Below are 16,278 nucleotides of genomic sequence, written 5' to 3' on the forward strand. Positions count from 1 at the left end.
ATGATAGGGAAATCCCTGTCTCGTTCTTAGCATTTTTATTATAATTATAGTTTCTGCTATTTTATTTAGTTATATTTGTATAAGTATTAGAAAAAAATACAGTTAATTTAAATATATTATTTTCATTATATAGTAATTGTTTAATTATAATTGTGGCATTTATATTTATTTTTTATTATAGTCTTAGATTTTAATAGCAGACGAAGATTTTGATTTTTTCGCGGACTTTCGATTCACACAAAACAAACACAACGAAGGAAAAACAATACCATTTTTGTAATATTTTTCTGTTATATATAAGTTATGTATGCTAAATTACGAATACAGTAACTTGATCTATTATCAGTATTTAAAGTATTGAAATATGAAAACTGTTCTAAAGTTAACGAGTGAAAAGGAATTATTCAAAAGTCCAAGGCCGACTCCAAAATTTCTTTCGCAACGGGCCGTGTTTTCTCACAAGAAGGTAGGCAGGAAGCGTTTTTATACGGCGGGTTGTTAGACAAACTGCAAAGCTACGACGCACGAGCTTAGGGCTAGCCTAGATGACCTTGGTTACTTTAGTACTGTAATTTTGTTGTGTAATATTATACGTAAATAAGTAAGTATGTATAGGCTAGGCCTAGCTAGGCCTTACCTACCTAACTAGTAGGCCTAGCCTAGGCTATATGTGTGTGGACTACTAGGCCTAGCCTAGGCCTAGTAGGCCTATGTGTGGTAAGTAGTAAAATTAAATTAGGCCTAAACTAAGCCCTAGCTAGTTAGGCCTACTAGATAGAGCCTAGAGGCTAGGCCTAGATAGAGCCTAGGCTAGGCCTTAATATTTTATTTAATATTAATATCATTTGTTTAGAACTATAATTAGGCCCTAGCTAGCTAGGGCCTAGGTAGACCTCTATTCTAACTAAAATAAAAGAGGATAAATTGTTTAGGCTATTCCTATAAATAGTAGGGGCCTACCTGGTGTTGGATATTTGAATATTAATTACAGTAACATTAACTGTACAATTTGTTTTCAACAGGATACAGGAAGGACAACCCGTGATGTACCCCCACCACGACCACCTCTCAAAAGTGTACCCCCTGTAAGCAGACTATTCCCAAGCAAAGCCAAGGATGAGTGTTTGCGAGCTCACAGTGTTTCTTTCATTGATGTCAATATCTGTATCTTTCGTTAATTAATTTTTTTTTTCTTAATTTGTGACTAGTAATATGTATGATTTACAAAGCACACTATCAAACTTTATGTGACAAAAAAAAATGTGATGTGCCCATATATGGGCATAATGATGTCATATCCCTACCATATTTAAGCGTATCACTACCATATTTAAGCGTATCACTACCATATTTAGGCACATCACACATTTTTTGTCGAACTAGTTTGATAGTGTAGATTGAAATTTTGCAGCACAATTTTATATTTCAGCTATTCAATCATTACTGACTTTGGGGTTGGGTCAACCGGCTCAGCTACAGTGATTAAGTTCACTTAGGTTGACCCTGGTCTCCCCAATTTCATTTTTTGTTTGTTTTGTATATACTTAAATAGACCAAATAAATAATGAAATGAAATGAAATTATTTTTATATGTTACATTACATTCTTAACTAATGCTACAGCCACAGTTCTTCAAAGTCCTCATTATGACGCCACGTCTAAAGGACTTTTCTTTGATCAGTGTTTTGAAATTCAGCGCAAACTTGGTGAGGGGTCGTTTGGCGAGGTAATGTATTTAATTTATAATATTATAATTTTTATATTATTAGACTCAACTGAAACACAATCATAGCCACAGAGGTATTGTACAAAAGTAGAGAGTCAACTTGCACACAATAACAGACATTGAACTGTGAATGAGTTGACTTTCTAGTTGTGTTTTGTCTAAATGGTTTGTCGTCAGATGGAAAAGGGTTTTTAAAATTGTCTTTAAATAACACTTCAATTTTAATTCAGGTTTTTCAAGTTAAAAGTAAAGAAGATGGGAAGATGTATGCGGTGAAACGATCAAGGGAGCGTTTTCGTGGAGAAGTTGATAAGTATGTTATCATTGATATCTATAAAACTAAATTATTTGATGTAAGAACTTAAACTTGAGAATCAAAGATGTTTAACTCAAATATTAAGTAGTGGTTGCTGTTGTTTAGAAAGTAAATTACTGTATGTTTAGCAAAAATAAAAAATGTTTACCTCAAACATTAAGATTTTCTCAAACTGAATTTTTAGTGTTTACTGCATTCATTTGTTTAAAAAGTAAGTTATGTTTAGGAAAAAGGAAATAAGTCTAAATGGATGTACAATAATTTTGTTTTACTTTAATTTTATTTTAAGACGAAAAAAGTTAGCAGAAGTGCAGAAGTTGGAGGTATTAGCTAAGCATCCAAATTGTGTACATTTTCACAAGGCTTGGGCAGAGAAAGGACATCTCTACATACAGACAGAGATATGTCAAACAAGGTATTGTTTTAAAGCAAATGTTTCTCAACATTGTCGATTCTACTTGCCCCAAAACAAATTTTTTATCCCAGGTACAGTTCTACTAGTCCAAATAAAAATGTTCTATCCCATGTAGAATTCTGCTAGCTCAAATACAAATTTGCTAGCCCATGTACAATTCTGCTAGTTCAAATACAATTTGCTAGTCCATGCACAATTCTACTAGCCCAAATACACATTTGCTAGCCCATGTACAACTACTAGTCCAAATACAAAGTGGCCCTTGTACAATTCCTGCTAGTCCAAATAAAATTCTGCTAGTCCAAATACATATTAGTTTGCCCCTGTACAATTCTGCTAGCCCAAATACAAATTAACTGGTCCCTGTACAATTCTGCTTGTCCAAATACAAATTTGCTAGTCCAAATACATATTAGCTGGCCCCTGTACAATTCTGCTAGCCCAAATACAAATTAGCTGGTCCCTGTACAATTCTGCTTGTCCATATACAAATTTGCTAGTCCAAATACATTTTAGCTGGCCCCTGTACAATTCTGCTAGCCCAAATACATATTAGCTGGCCCCTGTACAATTCTGCTAGCCCAAATACAAATTAGCTGGTCCCTGTACAATTCTGCTAGTCCAAATACAAATTTGCTAGCCCATGCACAATTCTGATAGTCCAAATACAAATTGTTGTAGTGCGAACGAACCTAGGCTGCATAGAAAAGAGCAAAATACTGACTTGACTATTATTATTTAATTGTTTATAAATAATTACTTCATAGTTTACAGCATTATACAGACAAAAACCATGAAATTACAGAAGCAAAGGTTTGGGACATACTCGTAGATTTATTAAAGGTAATATTCATCTTTTATCATTTTGGATTTTATAAACATCTGATTGCTTTTTTAACACTCACTATTTATACCACAATCACAAGAGACAGTTTATTTTAAATGTACAGTGAAACCCCTCTTTTAGCCCACCCTTATTCAGGGGACACCACCCCTATTCTAAGGGGAACTTTTTGTAGGTCTTGAAGGTGTTCCCTTAATATGGGCTCTATTGTAATTATAGGGAAAGCGTTTTATTTTGCTTTCAAATGTCAAAAATTGCATTCCGTTTAAAGTTTGATTACATTGGGTATTCTTGAATCCTATAGGAGGAGTTATATTGGAGTTAACAGAGAGGAAAACAATTATTGATAAATATGGTAGTGATATGCCCAAATATAGTAGAGATATGTCATCATATATGGGAACATCACATTTTGTTGTGACATAAAGTGTAGACAGAGCTTAATTCTGTATTATTCACGCTTAAATTGTGTGTGTGAACAGAGCTATAGACACCTAATTGTTTGCATTATTTCTATTCACACAGGGAGTAAAGAATCTACATGATCACAACCTTCTCCATATGGACATAAAACCAGATAATATTTTTTTGTCGTATGATGGCATTTGTAAATTAGGTGATTTCGGTCTTGCATTAGACTTTGATCAGGTTAGTTAACTATAAATTGGTTTTTTTTTCGAACTCCATAACTCGGTATAAAAGAACGCCAGGCTAGTGACCTGGAGGTCGTGGGTTCGAGTCCCACCCGAGAACTACTTGTGAATTTTTTCGCAAGTATTCTCAAATGTACTTAATAGTATAAATTACAAATTACGTCAGAGTAGGGCAAAACATCTAATTACTGAACTCCCTGACGAAAAAACTACAATTACAATCCTGTTGGTGCAGTACCCGCTGCTTACTTGGGCTCGAATCTAACCACTAGCCATCAGCGCAAGCTCGGTGGTCTAGAGGTATGAATGCCAGGCTAGTGATCTGGAGGTCGTGGGTTCGAGTCCCACCCGAGAACTACTTGCGAATTTTTTCGCAAGTATTCTCAAATGTACTTGATATAAAGTACAAATTACGTCAGAGTAGGGCAAAACATCTAATTAGCAAAACATCTAGATAAGATTAGTATAATGATAAACTGTATCCCATTGTATATATATATATATATTCTTTTTTGTTTTTTTTTTTTTCATTATCGTGTTTCTTTATGCTTTTTTGATATTAATATTAAGAGAACAAACAAACACAAATATTTTTATATATTTGACAAAAAATGCTGTGCAAGCAGCGCATTCATTAAGTCTACTACTAATAACATGTTTCTACCAAAATGGTTTTACTTCACGTTTAGCTTTTTGTAAAAATGTTGAGCCTGGTGACATTTATGGTGTTATTATAGCCTCTATCTTTAAGAATCTTTGAAAATATTGTCCCGTTTAACTAACTTTATTTGTTGCAGAGTGACCTGTCTGAAGCCCAGGAAGGTGATCCGAAATACTTGGCACCTGAGCTATTGCAGGGCAAGTTTGGCAAAGAAGCTGATATTTTTAGGTGCAGTAATATTAATAACCTGTTTACTTTACAAATGGTATCTTAAGTCACATGTTATGTAATTTAACCTCTAACCTTAATTAAACACAAGTTTAGTGAACAGACCTAGCCACCAACATATTCAATCATCGAAAGTCATTTTAAGAAATTTGAAAATCCAGTAATAAATAGATTAAATTGAACGCAATACTTAGATTTTTCCACACCACATTAGGGAGGTTTTGCAACCTTACGAATACGATAACGAAAACGGATACGTCATACATTTGTGAAACTTTTGAGCTGATCCCCATTTCTTATTCGTAAAGCGTATTCGTGTTGACGAATATCACCAGTCATATTCGTAACTACAAAACGAGTATAGTTTTTGATCTATTTTGCACATTTTGCATTTGAATTAGGAATGATTCATGATTATAATATAATTATAGATTTATTGAAAGTAATTTACTAAAGTAATTTACTAAAATGCCAAGTCAATTTAGATAAATAGCAGTTTTTTTAAGTCCTCACTCGCTTTGATGTTACGCTAGGCCTAGGCAGCCAAGCACCAAGCAACACGTACCTGCGCTTCGCTCAAATTTACCGCAGTCATATTTTGGACGCGCCTCAATATTTCGTTGCCATGCGAAACAGATTTTTTACAGACTTACGAAAACGTATCCGTTTTCGTTATCGTATTCGTAAGATTGCGAAACCTCTCTATTGTCTGGTACAGTTTGTCCATAACTGGTGCAGATTTAGTACTACATAGTCTTGCTTCAGTGTCTTATATTAAGCTTTGTGTACACTATCAAACTTTATGAGACTTTTGATTTGATTTGATTTATTTCCCCATCAGTACATAAAAAATCACAGACATACAATTAAAAATAGCAAATATAAAAAAACCATGAATAAAACAAGAAAGGATGCCAAGGATAACTCATAAAAGTCCTCTATGGACTTGTTTCCAATGAGGTCCTTTGAAAGAACATCAAAAAGACATACAATGAAACATATAAAAATTACTAAAAAAACTAACAATAGGACTATCAAAAATAGAAGAAGCGCTTATTAAATAGTTTCTAATGCTAGTGTACGTTCCTGTAGAAAACAAAAATAATGATGTCATACCACTACCATGGGCACATCACAATTTTTTTGTCAAACTAGTTTGATAGTGTAGACAGAGCTTTAGAACAACCAAATGGACTAGCCAAGTTCTAGATATTTTCTATCAGATATAAACAATTTTGATGAACAAAAGACTGTGGTATTGTATGGTGAACTTCATATCATATGCATCCATTTGATGATGATAATGATATCCAATTTATTGTTTAATATCATTACTTTCCAGTCTTGGGATCTCAATGTTGGAACTGTCATGTGACCTGGACCTTCCTAAGAATGGTGAGCTTTGGCATGAACTGCGCAGCGGCAGAATACCGTCGGAAATAACGAAGGAGCTGTCTTCAGATTTAACTGAAATTATAAGCAAAATGATGAACCCTAATCCTAGAAAACGACCAAGTGTGTACGAGCTGCTGCAGAACCCTGCAGTTGAGAGAGCGGCTTGTTGGAGACGTTGGAAGCTTTTTGTGGCAAACTGTGTATGTATACTTTGTAGTGGAGCTGTAGCTTGGTGGTTAACATGCTTGCCTTCCAATCCCTAGGTTCAATCCTGACCTAGTGCCAGGGTTGTAACTCATGACTCTTTCAACTCCACTCCTTAAGCCTGAAATGAGACTTTAATTGGGGATTTTGTTTTAAAAAAAATCAGTAATGCATATTATGGGCTGCCTTTTGAGGTTAGCAGTGGTGTGCGAATTCAAGATTTTTAAACAGGGATTTTTATGAACTTAATGAACCCCAATGGAATTAAGCTTTTTTAACTATCCTGGAAAATCTTTTATAAACCTATTTATCTGTAATGTAGTTATTAATTTCATTTTTATAATAATTTTCCAAATAAATTCAAATCAATTCAACATAAAGTTATATCTTTTTCGTTGTATTTACCATTTGCTTTGAATTATTTGAACTATTAATTGGTGTTTATGTAATTATTTTTATTTACTTATTTATTTGATTAAATATTTGTTTTTCCTCTTTGGACCAACAAACAAAACACCTTGTATGATAAAAAGGTGCATTACTACTACTAACTCAAATCGCTGCATTTTAACCCTTTTTTTTTTCTTTAGGTTTCGAAGGTCCAGTTTATATTTTCCATGTTTTATTCTTTATTATTATTTATCTGGTTTCTAACATTTGGAAAATTTGTTCATAAAACGAATCCCAACACACCAGGAAAACAAGAAGAAATAAAACAGTACACCAAAAACTGGGACCTAAGTTTTAGTGATGGTAAGTGAAAGCAAATATACTTTCTTACTTTCTTTCTTTATTCATCCCAAAAATTCAAAACAAATACATAAATATAACATTGTAATATTATAAAACATTAACAAAAATTGGATAAAAAGGAAGAAGAGAAAAGGCAACTTCATGCCTATCTAGCTCTACTCCCTGTATAACTATAACATTTCAATTTCAAAATATGTGCCAATACTCTCATTTTTGCCTAGAGTCTGTATTTTTATGTGTCTTTAGGCCTAACATTGTGCTGCCAGTTTATCACATTTTATTCTGGGTTACAAGAAAAATTGAATTTTAAAGTATATACTATGTATATGTGTTGGTTTCTGCTCTAAAATACTGTGCATTACAACATAACTGAAACACAAGCAGACTTTATTTATTAAAGCTATTGTACAAGCATCTCTGGTCATAATTTATTAATTTTTGTTGGATTAGATGTGCCATTCCCCCTCGCTTGTTCCTGTGTTCTTCTGGTGTCCTAAAGAGAGAGTCACATGGCCAAGCGGTTAAGGCAGGGGTACCTTTTAATGTAACTAAAGAGCCAACAATATCGGCAAGGGTTTAAGACCGACTAGCTCCTAGTTCTGGTGGTGGAACAAGAAGTCTTGGATAAGGACTATAAACCGTAGATCCAGTGTACACATTTAGCTTATGTGCACTTAAAGAACCCAGTTCATCATTTGAGACGAATAGGGAGTTAACCTGGTGAACTGGTTCACAAAATAGCCCCTGTGTCAGGAGGATTACCACATGTCATATCTGATAGGACAGTGATTAATTTACTAATAGTAATCCTTGGCCACATGTGGCTAAAGACATAAATAAAAAATATGATAAAAACTGTTTTCTTTACTCTGCCATATTTTTTACATATTTTCAGATGACTGTTTTGATACCAGCAGTTCGCTGGGGAAGTTATTGAACGATAGTTCATTTTCAAGTGACGAAGACATCTCAAGATTCAGTCTCACCAATATATCGTCTTCAAGGTAAGGACAGTGTAACATACCTTTGGGACCCAACAAAATGTCTCTTTAATGGTTGGCCATAGTATTTAAACATTTATTTCACAGCTGTTCCGGCACGGTTCCGTTCCGGCGCTGGAAAATCAAATCAAACAGCAATGTTTCCCTTCCACGATGGTCCATGCGACTATGCACCAATCATTCATTCATTCATTCAGGCTTATCGCCTGACTTTATTTACTTCAGGCCTCTGGCCCCTAGTAATTAATAAAATAATAATTAAATTGAAAAATAAAGCAATTTATGGTCACAAGATAAATGAATTAATTAATTTCGTTCTCTAAGCAAAACATATATCTTAAGTTATAAGCATGATAAATATATTTAGATAGATCATCAGTATGTGCATAGCCGCGTGAAACAAAACATTGATGTTTGATGTGATTTGCTGGCTCCGGACCGAAACTTTTCTAGAACAGGTGTGAAAGACCCTTAAGTGTTTCTCAACGTATGGATTCTATCTCTAGTTAGAGTTTGCATTTGTTTATTAGTAGTTATTTATGTATTTATTTATTCTGGTTATTTAAAAAAGACATTAGAGAGGTTTCGCAATCTTACGAATACGATAACGAAAACGGATACATCACGCACACGTATTCGTTTTCGTAAGCCATAAAAAAAATCTGTTTCGCATGGCAACGAAATATCGAGGCGCGTCCAAAATATGACTGAGGTAAATTTGATCGAAGCGCAGGTACGTGTTGCTTGGTGCTTGGCTGCCTAGGCCTAGCGTAACATCAAAGCGAGTGAGGACTTTAAAAACTGCTATTTATCGAAATTGACCTGGCATTTTAGTAAATTACTTTAGTAAATTACTTTCAATAAATCTATAATTATATTATAATCATGAATCATTCCTAATTCAAATGCAAAATGTGCAAAATAGATCAAAAACTATACTCGTTTTGTAGTTACGAATATGACTGGTGATATTCGTCAACACGAATACGCTTTACGAATATGAAATGGGGATCAGCTCAAAAGTTTCACAAATGTATGACGTATCCGTTTTCGTTATCATATTCGTAAGGTTGCGAAACCTCCCTATAGCAGTACAAAACTGAATTGCGTCCAATTACATCAATAGAAAAATACATACACTACAACCATGAAAATAGAAATTTTTTTTTTACAAAAACATCAAATCATTTAGTAGAAATATTGATTAAAATTGTATTGAATAAATTGTTCTTTTTCAGGTTTGCATCTTTATATTCGCGGACTCCTATTAAAGCTAGAACACCCAGATCAGCAAGTGTGACACCAAATCCAAGGAACTCCTCACCGAAATGTAACTTGTTTGGGCCTAATGGAAGGTAACTGAAAGCCTACACTATCAAACTAATTTGACAAGAAAAGTGATAGTGATATGCCCAAATATGGTAGTGATATAACATCATCATGTCCATATAAGGACATATCACATTTTTTTTTGTCACATAAAGTTTGATAGTGTAGACTAGACAAAACTTAAGCCTTGCTCCTATTGGCCAAAATTACAAACATTGCATATCACATGATTTGCTGCCTCTTTGAAATTGTCGATCTTGACATCTTTCTCATCTTTTATTTCCAAGAAAAAACTTGAATATGAGTGGTGTGTTGCGTGCATGATACATACTTTACATTTTCTTTCCTAATCAAATTAATGAATAAGTATACATTAATGTGGCTGTTTACAAATGTATGTCATACAATTTTATAGAATATTGACATCATCCGTTGAAGTTAAACTTTGTACGTGTTTATCCAAATACTTTCTACAATTGGACAAGATTACAAATAGATTAGTAAATTAATAATTCAAAGTTATAGGCATTGTTAGTAATATGTTGGTTGTATGTTCTTTAAGGTTCACACCGAATGAGAGCCCAGAAATGGACAATCACTCCGCACCGAGTATTAATGGAAATATACCAGAGGAAACACACACAAAAGCTAAGGTGGAACCTATGAATTTAATGGATGTAAGCTTATGTTTTATTTCACTCATAGTTTTATAGTTTCTAGGTTTATGCCAGACGAAACATCAATTGACGAGACCTAGCTTGTTCATAGGTTGTCTATAGTTGGATATCAAAACTCCCTATTTACCTCTGATAGGGGTATGTATAGCTCTGTCTACACTCTGTCAACCTTTAAGTGACGTGCTCATATATGGACATGATGATGTCATATTATCACTAACATATTTTGACATATCACAGATGCAGAAAACACTTTTCCTTTGTCCTAAACCTAACACTATATTTGTTGAATTCTTCTTGAGCAAGTTTGTATTCAGCTCTATCTACACTATCAAACTTTATGTGACAAATAAATGTTATGTGTCCATGGATATGATATGATGTCATATCACTACCATATTTAAACATCACTACCATATTTGGGCACATCACACTTTGTCAAACTACAGTAGTTTGATAGTGTAGGCATGAGTTTGAGACTTTATTTACATTTGCATTCATTGCCTCATCTGGTCCCGGTCCGGCGAATCAAACAACAATGTTTTTCGTTTTTGATGACGCTCAACACGGCTATGCGCCAATCGATATGCGAGTAGCCGCGTGAAACATTGACGGTTGATTGGATTTTCCAGCGCCAGACTGGAACCGTGCCGGAACAGGTGTGAAAGACCCTTTAGAAGAGATGTTAAGCCGTCAATCTGGTGTTTGTAGAGGATATAAAGCTCTGTCTACACTAAAAACTTGCTCAAGAAGAATTCAACAAATAGAGTGTTAGGTTTAGGACAAAGGAAAAGTGTTTTCTGCATTAGGAATTAATACTATTGTGAGGGTGAATTTTGCAATAAAAGAAGTTGCCCTATGAGTTGATAAAGGCAGTATTATAGTATTATTTATATTGTTGGAATACGTTTTGTTTATTATTATATAAAAAGTAATAATTTTTGTTCTTTTACTTTTCAGGTTTTTGAAGAAGTTGGAGATTAAATAGAAGATGTACCTTATGATTTATATTTTTTACTGCACATAATTATTTTATTTGTGTTTAACACATGTGTTTATAGTTATTTTGCCATGATTATGTTTCTTAAAATCATTTTTGATTGGTACTATAGAAAAGATATATTTTATTAAACACACTCTACTCTCCTATTTTTCACTGGTCTATATAAGGATAGAAAATTATTTAAATGATATAGTTTCGAAAGATAAAAAATTATAAAGAAATCTATAATGACTAAATGGGGTTATTGTAAACGTTTTTTTTTTAATTTGTAAGCAATTTTGATAGATCTGTTTATACAAACACACCTACTACTAACAGATATTTCACATTGTAAACATTTGTAATAAGAACAAAATTATTCAATGACTGCAAAAATAAAAATCATTCATAACATTTTTTTTTTCTTCAATATTTTGTACTTAGTTTGTCGTCCTCGTTTACCGCGATTACGTTGACCGTTGTCCTCATTACCATCGTCACTATTACCGTCTTCACCAATACCGTCCTTCATATCGCTGTCGGCTTCACAATTCCGTTGTCCGTATCGCCGTCGTATTTATTATTTTCGTTCTTATTTCCATCTTCGCTACTACAGTCATAACATTTACCGCCGTCGTCATCGTTACAACGTGTCCTCCATATTGTCGTCGTCTCCAATACCGCCTTTCTAATTACCGTTGTCTTTTTTAGCGTTCCATATTGTCCTCTCCCCTATTACCGTCGTCCTTAATACCGTCTTTCTAATTACCGTTGTCTTTTTTAACGTTCCATATTGTCATCGTCCCTATTACCGTCTTTCTAATTACCGTTGTCTTTTTTAACGTTCCATATTGTCATCGTCCCTATTACCGTCTTTCTAAATACCGTCGTCTTCTTTAACGTTCCATATTGTCATCGTCCCTATTACCGTCGTCCTCAATACTGCCTTTCTAATTACCGTCGTCTTCTTTAACGTTCCATATTGTCCTCGTCCCTATAACCGTCGTCCTCAATACCGCCTTTCTAATTACCGTTGTCGTCTTTAACATTCCATATTGTCATCGTCCCTATTACCGTTGTCCTCAATACTGCCTTTCTAATTACTGTCGTCTTTTTTAACGTTCCATATTGTCCTCGTCCCAATTACCGTCGTCCTCAATACCGCCTTTCTAATTACCGTCGTCTTCTTTAACGTTCTATATTGTCCGCGTCCCTATTACCGTCGTCCTCAATACCCCCCTTCTTACCGTTGTCTTCTTTAACGTTCCATATTGTCATCGTCCCAATTACCGTCGTCCTCAATACCGCCTTTCTAATTACCGTCGTCTTTTTTAACGTTCCATATTGTCATCGTCCCTACTGTATTACCGTCGTCCTCAATACCGTCTTTCTAATTACCGTCGTCTTCTTTAACGTTCCATATTGTCCTCGTCCCTGTTACCGTCGTCCTCAATACCCACCCCCCCCCCCCTTCTTACCGTTGTCTTCTTTAACGTTCCATATTGTCATCGTCCCTATTACCGTCGTCCTCAATACCGTCTTTCTAATTACCGTCGTCTTCTTTAACGTTCCATATTGTCCTCGTCCCTATTACCGTCGTCCTCAATACCGTCTTTCTAATTACCGTCGTCTTCTTTAACGTTCCATATTGTCCTCGTCCCTATTACCGTCGTCCTCAATACCCCCCCCCCCCCCCCCCACCTTCTTACCGTTGTCTTCTTTAACGTTCCATATTGTCCTCGTCCCTATTACCGTCGTCCTCAATACTGCCTTTCTAATTACCGTCGTCTTCTTTAACGTTCCATATTGTCCTCGTCCCTATTACCGTCGTCCTCAATACTGCCTTTTAATTACCGTTGTCTTTTTTAACGTTCCATATATTGTCCTCGTCCCTATTACCGTCTTCAATATCATTTCTTATTACATTCAATTGAGTAAAAAAACAAGCGTACCGCACTCTCGAAATGCTAAAGATTTATGGTATATAATACCTTTTCTACGGATGCGTTAACTGTTTATCCCTGATCAGGATCAATTATTTTTACAAAATCACATTCGATTAAGTCAATCAATAAATGTTTTTATTGTTTAATTACTTTAATTTTGTTGTCACGATTCATAATTATACTACAATGTCATGTTGTGTTATGTGACTTGACGCAAGACTCGTACGTTGGTACCATGTACTTTATACCCAAGAAAGCGTCTTTTCCTCCTTGGCGTTCCATAGTTTCCAAAGTTTCTTGCACCAGATCACCAATGTTCTGTCGTTTTTGTTGACTGTAGTCGATAGCATCTCCAGAGTTACCTTTTTTAAAGGGGAATTGAATTATAATCATTAAGCTTTGTCCACACTATCAAACTGGTTTGATAAAAAAAAAAAGTTTAACAATGGAGATGATAATGTCATATCACTACCATATTTGGGCATATCACTACCATATTTAGCAAACTAGTTTGATAGTGTAGACAGGGCTTTAGTTATTAATTTCTAAAGTTCTAAAGCTGGCCTGATTGACTACAGTAGAATAGAAGCGTCTAGACATAATTATATATACAACAACAAATTAAATACAATAAAACACCTCAACGATTTGTGATATTTTTCATTGGTCCACATGACGAAATTAATTGAGAGGCGGGTAAAGACGATCCCCAGATTGAATATCCAGGCAGTAAGCTTTTAACTTAAGCGTGGTTCCCACTACCGACGCAACACAAGGACGTAACGCAACGCAAGTGAATTGACCAATCACAAGCGATGGCTTATTCGCTTGTGATTGCTAACTGTCTATAACTTAGCTTGTCATTGGTTTAAAACGCTTGCGTTGCGTTTACGTCCTTGCGTTACGTTCTAGTGGGAACCAAGCTTTAAAAACGAGAAAGGGAATTATAGATTATATAGATTTTGTACGTATTCCTATACGTATATACTTACAGTTCATTGCCTTGAATATGTTGAGCACTGGTAGTATGTTCCTATAGTATGGCACTAATGCTTCTCCGATAAGTTCCTCCGATTTTACTAACTGTTGCAGTATCTTCAGAGTTCGACAAACAATCGTTTTATTTCTAGTATTTAGTGCATCTGAAAAAAATGTTTATTATGGTCCGAAGCTAGCTGTTATCTTAGTAGGCTTATACTGCTGTCATGCATTTTTTTAAAATACATTTGGTCGATAAAACTTTGCATTCTCGCTTTTTTAAAATCTATATAAACTATCTAAAGAAGATATCTAGCAGGGTAACATTTAATACATTGTAATTTCAACAAATAGTAACACTCCTCTTTGGGACATCACTTTTCAGGGACACTCCTATATAAGGGGCCAAATTCCCATGGAGAGAACGAACACAATATTTTTACCATAACAGCCAATCCCTATTATTCACGGCTTGGTTCCCACAAGGTAGCAACGCAATGACGTTATGCGCAATGCAAGTTATTAGACCAATCAATAGCGATAGATTGCTAGAGCTGTCGCTTGCCATTAGTTAGCCAATCGCTTGTGTTATGTTGTGTTGCGCTTACGTCTTTTTGTGTTGTGTCCTTGTGGTGGGAATTGAACTAAACTTCAGCCTGAACTTCAGTGATAAACCTTTATTAAAAGGAGACTAGATAGCCGCTGCAAAAGATCATCCCGAACGTGTACGTCCCCTTATTGTGGGTTCTTTTATTGACTTACTTTGTATTGGTACAATAAGCTGTGGAATGACCGGAAGTACTTTATTATTGTTATGTTCTAGTAGGTCACTGATACCCTTGCGTGCAAAGAAGTCGTATGGGTGTTCTGTTTCACACAAGCCATCGAATAATAGCGGTAGATAATGATGGAAGTCTAGTCGCTCTATTTCAATCTAAAAATCAGGTTTACTATAATCTTATGCCTTGTCTACACAACTTTATGTCAAAAATGTGATATGCCCATATATGGATGATGATTTCATCATACACTACCATTTTTGGTCATGTGCACATCACACTTTTGTTGTACGTCAAATTAGTTAGATAGTGTGGACAGAGCTTTATTGAAACATATTTCAAGTTGTAAGTGGACATTTCATATTTGTATACGGTATAGGCTATTATTACAAAGCTACTAAACAATAATACGAAATTATAATTCTAGACAAACAGGTGTAAGGTACAATCCGGATGAAGGGGATGGGGAGCGAGCTCGATGTGTGACGTGCAGGTGAGATAGTCAACAATTCAATAAGAAACATTACATAAAGTGGTAAAGCAGAATATGTGATCTTTATCTTTTAGGCCTAGCCTAGGCCTAAACCTAGTCCTCTAACCCAAATCGCGTTAATAATTAAGTTCGACCATAGAGAATACAATTTTTAAGGCTAGTTTCTAGCAAAAAAAAAATTGATAGTCTCGGCCGGACACCCGAACCTTTAGGCTAGGCCTAGAAAGAAAAGTTCAGATCTTACGTTCCACGCGATTTTGTTCCCTTTGGAATCATGAGTCAAAGTGATCGGAAAGTCTCCACGATTGTAAAATTTCCGAAACAAATTGGATGATTTAGCTTCTCTTTCTTGAAACGCACCAGCCTGAGGTGGACCTCCACCGGTGATCTAATAGACAAGAAAATCATAATTATAATAATTAATGCTTCCTGCCACCAAAGCCAAGAAATTAGGCCTATAGGGCCTACACGTGAACCCTGTCACCTGACGTTGTGTTGCTATCATAATCATAATGAACAATTTGAATTAAGCCGTCTGGTCCTATAAATGATTGTGCGGGTGCATTTTTCACACTGACAATGAAATACAAACAGCCTGGTGGTGGCAAAATGATCAGCCAACCACAATATTTAATCTATAAGTACGTTAGCATATTTAAGAGGGGTCCTATGCCTACCTGTTTAACTCCAAACATCGAGACAATTATTAATTTGCGTAATTTTAAGTGCGTAAATTTTCTTCGATAAATATTCGAACCATATCCAACTAGCTCTATGTCGCGGAACACTTTTCGATTGGTGGAATGTTTCGAACGCGCACAATTTCTTTCAATACTGCCCTCGCTAGATTCACTGGTTATGGGTGGAGTAAATAACAAATCCTTGATATGGTTGAGTG

General features: G+C 35.1%; 2 protein-coding genes and 1 non-coding gene across 3 annotated transcripts; 2 read left to right on the top strand and 1 right to left on the bottom strand.

Moving 5' to 3' along the window:
• Positions 1-236: 236 nt before the first annotated feature.
• On the top strand, positions 237-11,623 carry LOC140054306 (membrane-associated tyrosine- and threonine-specific cdc2-inhibitory kinase-like). Its single transcript, XM_072099242.1, has 14 exons — positions 237-466; positions 1,023-1,164; positions 1,623-1,726; positions 1,957-2,039; positions 2,332-2,457; positions 3,225-3,300; positions 3,827-3,949; positions 4,752-4,843; positions 6,186-6,438; positions 7,033-7,195; positions 8,091-8,199; positions 9,435-9,551; positions 10,088-10,202; positions 11,163-11,623. The coding sequence occupies exons 1-14, from the start codon at positions 365-367 to the stop codon at positions 11,184-11,186; spliced, it is 1,629 nt and encodes a 542-aa protein (XP_071955343.1). The 5' UTR covers positions 237-364; the 3' UTR covers positions 11,187-11,623.
• Positions 4,238-4,312, top strand: Trnat-agu (transfer RNA threonine (anticodon AGU)). Its single transcript has one exon. It is a non-coding gene; the product is annotated as a tRNA-Thr (tRNA).
• A 1,565-nt stretch (positions 11,624-13,188) lies between the features above and the next one.
• LOC140054487 (parkin coregulated gene protein-like) lies at positions 13,189-16,146 on the bottom strand. Its single transcript, XM_072099491.1, has 5 exons — positions 16,058-16,146; positions 15,625-15,768; positions 14,871-15,042; positions 14,123-14,272; positions 13,189-13,492 (listed from the first exon to the last, which is right to left on the bottom strand). Exons 1-5 carry the CDS (start codon positions 16,073-16,075, stop codon positions 13,320-13,322), a joined length of 657 nt encoding a protein of 218 aa, XP_071955592.1. The 5' UTR covers positions 16,076-16,146; the 3' UTR covers positions 13,189-13,319.
• Between the last annotated feature and the right edge of the window lie 132 nt (positions 16,147-16,278).

This window comes from Antedon mediterranea, chromosome 7 (genome assembly GCF_964355755.1).
Source record: "Antedon mediterranea chromosome 7, ecAntMedi1.1, whole genome shotgun sequence".
In the NCBI taxonomy this organism is placed as follows: Eukaryota; Metazoa; Echinodermata; class Crinoidea; order Comatulida; family Antedonidae; genus Antedon; species Antedon mediterranea.